The sequence below is a fragment of the Zingiber officinale genome, chromosome 11B (genome assembly GCF_018446385.1).
Source record: "Zingiber officinale cultivar Zhangliang chromosome 11B, Zo_v1.1, whole genome shotgun sequence".
NCBI lineage: Eukaryota > Viridiplantae > Streptophyta > Magnoliopsida > Zingiberales > Zingiberaceae > Zingiber > Zingiber officinale.
Window position 1 is genome coordinate 3,307,239 of NC_056007.1, and position 8,988 is coordinate 3,316,226.

An 8,988-nucleotide genomic window follows, 5' to 3' on the forward strand; every position below is an offset into this window, starting at 1 on the left:
TCTTGAAGGCGCTTGGGGTGCATTCCCAAGGTTCAAGAAGCAACAACAAGCAACAAGTAAGCAAAAAGAAGGGTGTATTTCAGTTATATCTTGTATTTTCTTCTTGTGTGAGTTGTGTTGTTGTGTGTGGGTTTGTACAAGGCTTCTTCGTCTCAGGCTACGACCGAGAAGGAGTGTTTTCATAGTGGAGGAGCGAGTCGTGTGTGGATCCTTAGATTAGTCACCTCTTCTTGAGGTGGATACCAAGTAAACCCTAAGTGTTAGCATTGTGAGTGTTTGTCTTCGAGCTTTCCGCTGCACAACAACAAGACGAAACAAACCGACGCAAGAGCGACGAGACGTTATTCACCCCCCCCCCCCTTTAGTGGGCACATCGGTCCCAACATTCCATGCTGGAGCAATAAGAGCAGTTATTTGCGTTAAAGATGGAGATGGTGTCGAGACTTTTAACTGAGCTTCATAGCTGAGTAGCTGCTCGAATAGCTCATCAAAGATAATAGGGATGTCACAAACTTGCAGAGCATGTGAGATATTGCAATAATTTTGGCTAAGACCATTCAGGATACGAATGGAGAACTCATCAAAATCAACTTTGACATTCATAAGCGCGAGAGCGTCAATATTTCTTTTAATGTCCTGCATATAATCAGTGATAGATTTGTTATTCTATTGAGGGCTGGCAAGATTTTGATAATGAGTCATAATCCTGCCACGTGAGGGAGTAGCGTAGGTTCTCTTTAGCGTTTGCCATGCATCTCTAGATGAAGTTGATGAAGAAATAAAGTGCACAAGAGTAGGAAACGTCGAACCTATAATAGCGTTGAGGAAAAGTTGATCCTAACAGAGCTAGAGAATAAAATCAGGATTCGCTAAGGGAGTGTGGCGTCTGTAGGCGTTATCTGCATAGGGGAAGGGGCGTGAGTCATCAACAAAACCCAATAAGTCATATCTGAATAGAAGAAACGTGAACTGCAACTACCAGACAGAGTAATTGGAGGTGGTGAGTTTCAACGGTGCTTGAGCATTGACGTTGAGAACCACAAGGGCGGAAAGTCAATCAGGAGTATTTGTGAGAGATAGCCGGCGAGTGATGTCGTCGACGATAGCCATTGTAAAAAGCGGCTAATGGATATTGTGGAGAAAAGAAAAAAAGATTGCCTTTAGCTTAACACTTTAATACTATATTGACGATAGAATTCATACACTTTATTAATGATAATATGTGGTATATAACTACCATTACAAAGTGAAAAATAGGAAAACATATAAAATACTAGAAAACAAATAAGTATTTCCTAATAATAATTATGAAACAAATAAATATTTCCTAATAATAATTATTCTCTAATAATTAGGAAACAAATAAGTATTTACTAATAATAATTATTTCCTAATATTTTTTCTTTACAATAAAATAATATTGTATATTTGACCCTTTTAAACTATTAAAAAAATAAATTATTATATAAAATATTTAATTATAATTTTTTTTTCATGAATTATTAGAATTATTAGTAATAATTAAAATACTAATCCTTTCGTTGGAAAATAAAAAAAATATACAAATCACTTTAATTAAATTAAAATTTATAAGTTAATTAAATATTAAATGGAAATTATAAATTTAATTAAATTAAAAATCATATTAATTAAAAATTATAAACAAATTAAATTAAAGATCATAATTAATTAAAAAGCATACCTTTCTTGATATTTTGGTTAAGAACAAGTATAATATTTATTCTTATCATTCAAGCATTCCATTACACATACAACACATGTACGCAATGACAGTTTCTTAATTAAAGATTTAATTAATTATTATTAATAAATTAAATTTAGGCTTAATTTCTTCTTAATTAAAGATTTAATTAATTATTGTTAATAAATTAAATTTAGGCTTAATTTCTTCTTAATAGACATCCGCGCATAATATAAATCCAACCGTTCATATCTCCAAGTTCGACCATCTTTTAATTAGCAAAGCCTCTTCTCTTCTCCCAATCCACCAATCTTTGATTTATTAGAATATCATGAAACATACTTACATTTATTAATATAGTGTTATATCTTCATGTGCAAGTAGCAATTTCTATAAAATGGTTGATAATTGTAAACCATGAATGAAAAAATGGTGATGAAGCAGCCGACGATCTAGATCTCAAGCCTAGACACTGCTCGATCGGGCTTGAGCTTTGGTTAAGAAGTTGATGACTTCTTTTCGCAAAAGGCCCTTCGGGGTCCTTCGAAGTAAACAGGCCTAGAGCTCAATTTGCTCCCCTCTCTTTATCCTACGAGTAAACCAAGCATGAAGGGAGTTTTATGTGGATTTAGTCTTGAGAAATGAAAATAAAACAAAACAATAAACATTTTACATCATTATCGACGAATTCTTCTTTTATTTTTCTTTGCCTTGAGCTGGATTCCCGAACATCCATATGAGAGGCAAGTAGATACAATCAAGAATTCAACATGGAGAAACCGCTAAAAGCCATCAAAACTCGACTGAAGGGAACGGGCAACCACACCAAACTCCATCTTAGTCATTCTTAGTGCTGGTGGAAGACGTAAACACGGGAAGCGCTGACAGAGGAGGGCGTAAAAGAGCGTAAAATGACGGTCCGACTAATGGAATCAGTGTGAACGGCAAAAGCCAAGCGCCTTTGTGAATCCTGCAGCAAAAAGTGTGCTTCATCAATCAAATGTGAGACAATTCTACCGGCACGCACGACTGTGAAAAACTTTTAAGAATAGGGATAATTTCTCCTTTCATACTAGAACATTCATCTTATGAATCTATCAACATGATCGCGAAACACTTTTCAAAATAGAAACCTCACCATCCCCTTTCACGCATGTCATTATACACCCAGAATAGCCCGAGGAATGAGTGTATAAATATGTCGAGGATTGCTACATGAACCTGCGAGAAGATAGAATATTTCCAAAATTATGTGTAATTCATATAAGATCGTTCATTTAGGGGGGAAAAAAACTGATAGACAGCAGTTCATAGAGATTATGTGCCGAAACTTACAAGCCAGCTTTCTTGGAAGTATTGGTAGAGCTCAATCCACACTGCTCCATCGGCTATACCGCCATATATATATAGACCCAAACCTGCAACAGTTGTAATCTGATGTGCAAGTATTACCTATTCAGAATATCGAGAAGAAGAGGGGAGAAAAAGGGAAAGGAGAGGAGTAATGTCTTCTTAAAGAAAATTCATATACAAGAAAAGGAGTTATGTGTTGTGTTTGCTAACATACTGGCACAAATAGGTCCGTCCAGCTACTTTAAGTGACAAACAAACCTTATGTTAGGAATTTTTATCCAAATATAGATACTCTCATCGACGTATCTACTAAGCTGACCCACAGTTAAATTGTTTGTCATTTTTCTACAGGAGGTGAAGGTTTCATCACATTTAGATCTACAAGTAGTGGTGAGCAAACTAAAATTATACTAAACCAGATAACTCTATGTAGTAAGTAAACTAAAACCAAACTGATAAATTTGAAAATTTCAATTTGGATCCTTTTGGTTCGATTTGGTTTATTGATTTTGGGTTATATATGCTCACTCCTACGAGCAAGGGTTAGAACTGAGTTGGTGAATTCTAACAAGTAGAGTTAGAATGGTCTTCAACCTTATCAAGGCACTTTGGATCCTAACACTATTTCTTCTTTTTCATTTATCTAAAACTTCTAAACCTTGCCAAAAATATAGGAAACTAAAAAATTTTCTTGAGAGTTTGAACAAAAGAAGTGAGAGAAGAATCATACAAGATAATGGTTTTGAGTTGTTTGAAATAAGAACATTGTGAATTTGAACTGAAAGAGACTGAGTAAATAATTTCTTACTGCAGCAGTAATCTTTGAATCCGCAAACTTTACAGACCGACTATTGAGCTCCTCTTCTGTAACATCTGGTGGCGGAGGCTTCCAAATAAGGAAATAAAGAAGTAGGGCATATGAACCACCGAAGAAGGAAGCAATTAGTAAAGGCCAGACAGGAACTTTATATCTTGAACTGCATGATCAAATGAAGAAGAAACGGTCAGACTGAGAAAAATAGGGTAAGAACTAAGATTAGACAAGGAAATTATTATTCAGCATTTTCTTTCGTCCAAACATGTTAACAAGAAGAAATAAAATACTGAACATAGGGCTTGTAAGTGAGCAGAGCTCACCTATATTCAACCTTGTTTATTAGAAAAACAAATAAGTTTGGACCAAGCTCAATATTAACAGAAAATAAAATATAGTCAAGCTTATTTATTAAAAAGATTATTTTATCAAGCTCAAACTTTACTCGGTTAGAGATATTACATAAGAGCTCAACTAGATTCAATGTTGTCATCTATTATTTTGTTAAAACTTGATCCAACAAACAAAATGATTATTGTTTACTCATATTGTCATCCATAAAGTATAATGAGTCTTATTGCAATCTTTAAAAAAATCTTTCTATTACTATTACTAAATAATACATCAAAGTTATTCAACTCTTTGACTGGCAGACATTTTATCCATAACTATTCCATCAATTCATTTTTCACATATATTCAGTTTTTTTTCCTACTTATCATAAAACCTGTAATTTCAAAAGTTTTTCTCTACGACTATTATTTAATAATTAATTTAATCTAATTACACTCTTATCATCTAACACGACTTCATCAACAAATTACATACACTAATGAGGTTTATCTTAAATATAATTGGCTAGCTCATCAGTAGTACTCTAGTTTCAAAACTCACACAAAATTTAGCTATTTAACATTATGAAGTCCATAACAATTGTAAACTGTTTGCTTACATCTTGTTATGATCCATATGATCGTTGAATAGATAGCATTCACTAATACACAATTATTATAACTGATCAACACACATATGTAGCAAAAGAAAATGTTTAGTAGCATTAATAGTTTAATACATAATCACAAAATACTACAACATCTAGCTGAGTTGCTAAGAAGGGGTTTGAGATTCAGATGTCACCTTCTTCCGGTAGGAACCAACAACATGCCATACATAAGGGGCAACAGACCCAAAATATACCATGCGGCTATTAGGACTTGGTTCATCACAAAACCATCATCTCCTTTCAGAAAAAATAGTTTCTGAACGTAGTACCAATCTTTGTACTGAAATTTTAAGAAGATACTTATTCAGAGAAAATAACAACTGCATTGCTATAGCAGATCAGTAATTGCAAAGTCATGTAGTTATAGCAAGTCTATTGACATGGTTAAAACCATTCTACTATGTGATTTGGCGAAGCAAGCACACTATGAGAGATTAGAACAGACTGAGAAGTAGATTCTGCCTAAAATTCCAAAGACCAAAAGAAAAGAGCACAGGAAACAAACCAGTGACTGGTTGGGGGCGATCCGGATGACATAGTACATGAGCACTGCCCACAGCCCAAAGATCACAACCGTCCGACCACCACAACACCCATCGCAGTCCCCACTCCTCTCCTTCGCCGAAATCGCCCCCTTCTCTCGGAGACCCGCCTCAAAATCCTCCCTTTCGAAGGTAATTCGGCGTACGCGGAGTGCCCTCCTCTTCCCCATGGGCAGAGTCGTGAGCCCTATGACACCAGTGAAGAAGCGAAGAACAAACGGTGCCCCCTCTTCTGCTTTTATAGACCTTGAGTTCGCACGTGAAATGCACGTGAAAATTTTGTTTGTATTTGAGTCAGTTGACAAGCAGTCAGTGTATCAAATTAATTTAAAGCTAAATATTACATTTTTATCTTATTTAATTAAGATGAAATATTTTATACAAATAATTTATTTTAGTTTCCATGTTTAAATATAAAAAATAACTATATAGGAATATAATGGCTTTTAAATAATTGATATCTACTTAATTTTGCAACTTTAATTGGGCAACAACATATAATTAATTAATTGGTTGTCATCTTAATCATAATTTTAAAAAGTTAAATGGGATATTAATATTTCCTCAAGATTATATTATATTTGGAGAGTATAATTAATTATTCAAGTTATTTAAATGCTAGAAAATTATAGCAGCTTTGCCGGTTAAAAAAAAATAAATCAAAATATCTCCTTTTTCCAATGTAATTTTTTTATAATATTATTATAATAATTTTAATCATAACAATCAGTCCCCACTCCTCTCAGCCGATATTGTCGAGGTCACATCCACTGATTTAGAAATTTCTAAATCAGAAGAGACCCTGTTCATTTATTGGTTGAATGAACTTGACTCCACATGTTTAACAGGTGGAGTCCAGTTCATTCAACCAATAAATAAACAAGAGATCAGTAATATCCAAAGATCCGGGATCAGAGAATTTCTTCCCGATATTACCCTTCTCTCGGAGATAGAAACTCGACCTATGAATATGTGAAGACAAAACGTTTTGTTGGTATTATATATTTAATTTTTTAAATCGATTAATTTTGAATTTGATCTTATATAAAAAGTTTACATGAACTATTAGAATAAATTTAAAAACTTTTATAAAGATTCATCATCTACTTCTAACTGTAGAATTTTTTTTTTACAATTTTTGTTTTGTTTTATTTTGTTGGTTTCTCCTCATTTAACGATAGATAGAATATTCTCATTTAATGATAGATGAAGTATTCTTTTTTATTTTTTCTTTTCCTTATTAATTAATTATCTATTTTCTCTCCTTCTTTATTATTTTATCGATTCATTATGTGTCTCATATCTCAAGCTGGACGGATGGTCCGCTCGGCTCGGGCTCCTCACCCTCTCAGCTTGCTCTCCTATCGACCGGGTTAACCAGTCACAGGTTTACTCAGATGGCCGATCGAACAATGATCCTTCTGATTGACCGATGAATCACATCGCACTCGAATGCGGCCGAGCCTTGTTTAAGCTCTGACATTGACTGCCAACATTTTGACCTATACTGTGATAATTTACTCGTGCTAGGTAAACTCCTCCTTATCGCCGCATCTACTTCCAAAAAAGCTGGCGTGTAAGTTTCAACACATAAATAAATGATCTTAGGACATCTCCAATAGTTAAACCTCTTCATAAGCTTTTTTTTAGTTTCTAATATGTCACATCAAAAGTAGAAAATCTACTATTCTCTTCACAATCAAAAAATCTCCATACAATTTTTTTGTGGGTCCTACATTACAAATAATACATTTTTATTTTTATTTTTATTTTTTCATTTAATATCTCTATATAATTTTTACTTAATATTTTATTTAATTCTCATCTTTAAATTAATTTATTTGTAATTTTTAATTGATAAATTAATAAACTTATGATTTTTAATTTAATTTAATTTATACTTTTTATTTAATATTTAATTAACTTATGAATTTTAATTTAATTATAGTCATTTGTATTTCTTTTAACTTCTCAAATATATTTATTTTCAAAAGAAAAGTGTATAATTTAATTATTAAATAAAATATTTAATGGTTTTAAAAAAAATCAAACATGCAATATTAATTTATAATGATTAATACCTCAATCTTCAAGAGAAAAAAAGTAGGTTTGAAATATCAAACCTGCTCTTAAAATAAAAACCTCAAAACTTATGTCTCCACTCATTAGAGTTTTTTTTTGAACTTTTTCAACTCTATAAACCTGTTAAAAAAGTTACATTGGAGATGCTCTTATATCCTGACACCTCGAATGAATTAATTTTGGAAATATTCTATCTTCTCACAGATTCATGTAACAATCCTCGACTTATGTAATAAATTGCTGCCACTAAATTGTTTCGTTATGCTCATAAAGAAGGGAAGAATTGCATGAGATTTATAGCCTTTTTTTGTCTCCCAAGAAAGGGGGAGCAAATTGAGCTCGAGTGTGTTTACTTCAAAGGAACCCAAAACGACATAAGATTACAAGGCGACTTCCTTCTTCCTCTTCCTTGTTTTACATGGTAAAAGTTCTAAAGCAAATATGAGGATAGTCTCAGTGCCGAAAGAGTCAAAATTGAGAGACAAGCATGACTCTAAGGGCGTGTTGAATCCAAATCTTTTGATCTGTAATTCTGGACCCCTTTCATAATTTGTTTGTCGGATCACAGTCAGAATATGATCAAAATTAATTACGATCTCTCCTAGATTTACCTTCCCACCTAGGTAAATGTCCATGATTTATCTTGGTAAAGTCGAGGTAAATGTTTTCCTTATGTGCTAGTCACTATTCCAAAGGCTAGTAGTCGTCCATAATTTATCTCCTCCGTGTTAACCCTGGGACGGGTTGACGGGAGCACTAAGGGCGAGCGTATTCACCTTTTGCCACCATGGTTTACAAATTATACCATTGGAAAAAAAAAACTCTTCTATCCCTTAATTAATTTGGCGGTCCCTTTCCCCCGGAAAAATAATATATAATGGAAGAAAAAGAACTGTTAAAAGTGAGTGTAGATATGTGCGGAGTGAATAGTCCGGTGAGCAGCGAAGGCAACACGATGAGCTATGGAGGCCACGAGAGTGCCCCCTCTCCCAATGTGTGCTGCCTTTGTGGCGTTGACGTGTGCTGCCGACGAGAGGAGCTGTCGGTGACGACAGCAGCATCCTCCCCACCCTCTGCGTGTGGCGGCGAACCATAACACGAAGGAAGAAAAAACTCCTTTCAACCGTGCTTCCTCCTCCTCCTTGAGGCCCTACACAGTGAAAACATAAAAATACCCTTCCTTCCCCTTTTAATTCCTCCTGGACCCTTCATCTATATCTATATCAAATACCATGGTTTACAAATTACAATTATCAATCATTTTAATATAACACTTGATTAATAAATCAAAGATGGTTGGATTAGGAAAATCAGGGGTGTAAATGAACTAAGTCATTCATGAGCTATTCGAACCTCGATTTGATAAATGCTCGTTTGAACTCATTTAACGAGACTCGTTAAGATAAACAAATTAAGTTCAAGTTTTACAATATTCGGCTTATTGACTTGTAAACATGTTCGTTAATAAGTTCGAATGAACTTTTAAATGAAA

At 33.8% G+C, this 8,988-nt stretch overlaps 1 protein-coding gene across 2 annotated transcripts; it reads right to left on the reverse strand.

Moving 5' to 3' along the window:
- Window positions 1-2,031: 2,031 nt before the first annotated feature.
- On the reverse strand, window positions 2,032-5,616 carry LOC122033393. Of its 2 annotated transcripts, XR_006126527.1 has the most exons (7): window positions 5,378-5,616; window positions 5,007-5,152; window positions 3,864-4,032; window positions 3,038-3,136; window positions 2,841-2,923; window positions 2,376-2,672; window positions 2,032-2,291 (listed from the first exon to the last, which is right to left on the reverse strand). XR_006126527.1 is itself a non-coding variant. In XM_042592397.1 (6 exons), exons 1-6 carry the CDS (start codon window positions 5,582-5,584, stop codon window positions 2,540-2,542), a joined length of 837 nt encoding a protein of 278 aa, XP_042448331.1. In that variant the 5' UTR covers window positions 5,585-5,616; the 3' UTR covers window positions 2,032-2,539. The 2 variants fall into 2 exon arrangements, 1 of the variants encoding a protein (XP_042448331.1); XM_042592397.1 differs by having other exon boundaries at window positions 2,032-2,672.
- Window positions 5,617-8,988: the final 3,372 nt, after the last annotated feature.

Excerpts from the sequence above, each read along its gene's own strand:
- LOC122033393 (XM_042592397.1), bottom strand. The coding sequence starts at position 5,584 with ATGGGGAAGAGGAGGGCACTCCGCGTACGCCGAATTACCTTCGAAAGG. Across the intron at positions 3,137-3,863 it reads ATTCAAAGATTACTGCTGCA|ATTACAACTGTTGCAGGTTT; the intron begins GTAAGAAATTAT and ends CTTGCACATCAG. Across the intron at positions 2,673-2,840 it reads GACATGCGTGAAAGGGGATG|GATTCACAAAGGCGCTTGGC; the intron begins GTGAGGTTTCTA and ends TTTTTGCTGCAG.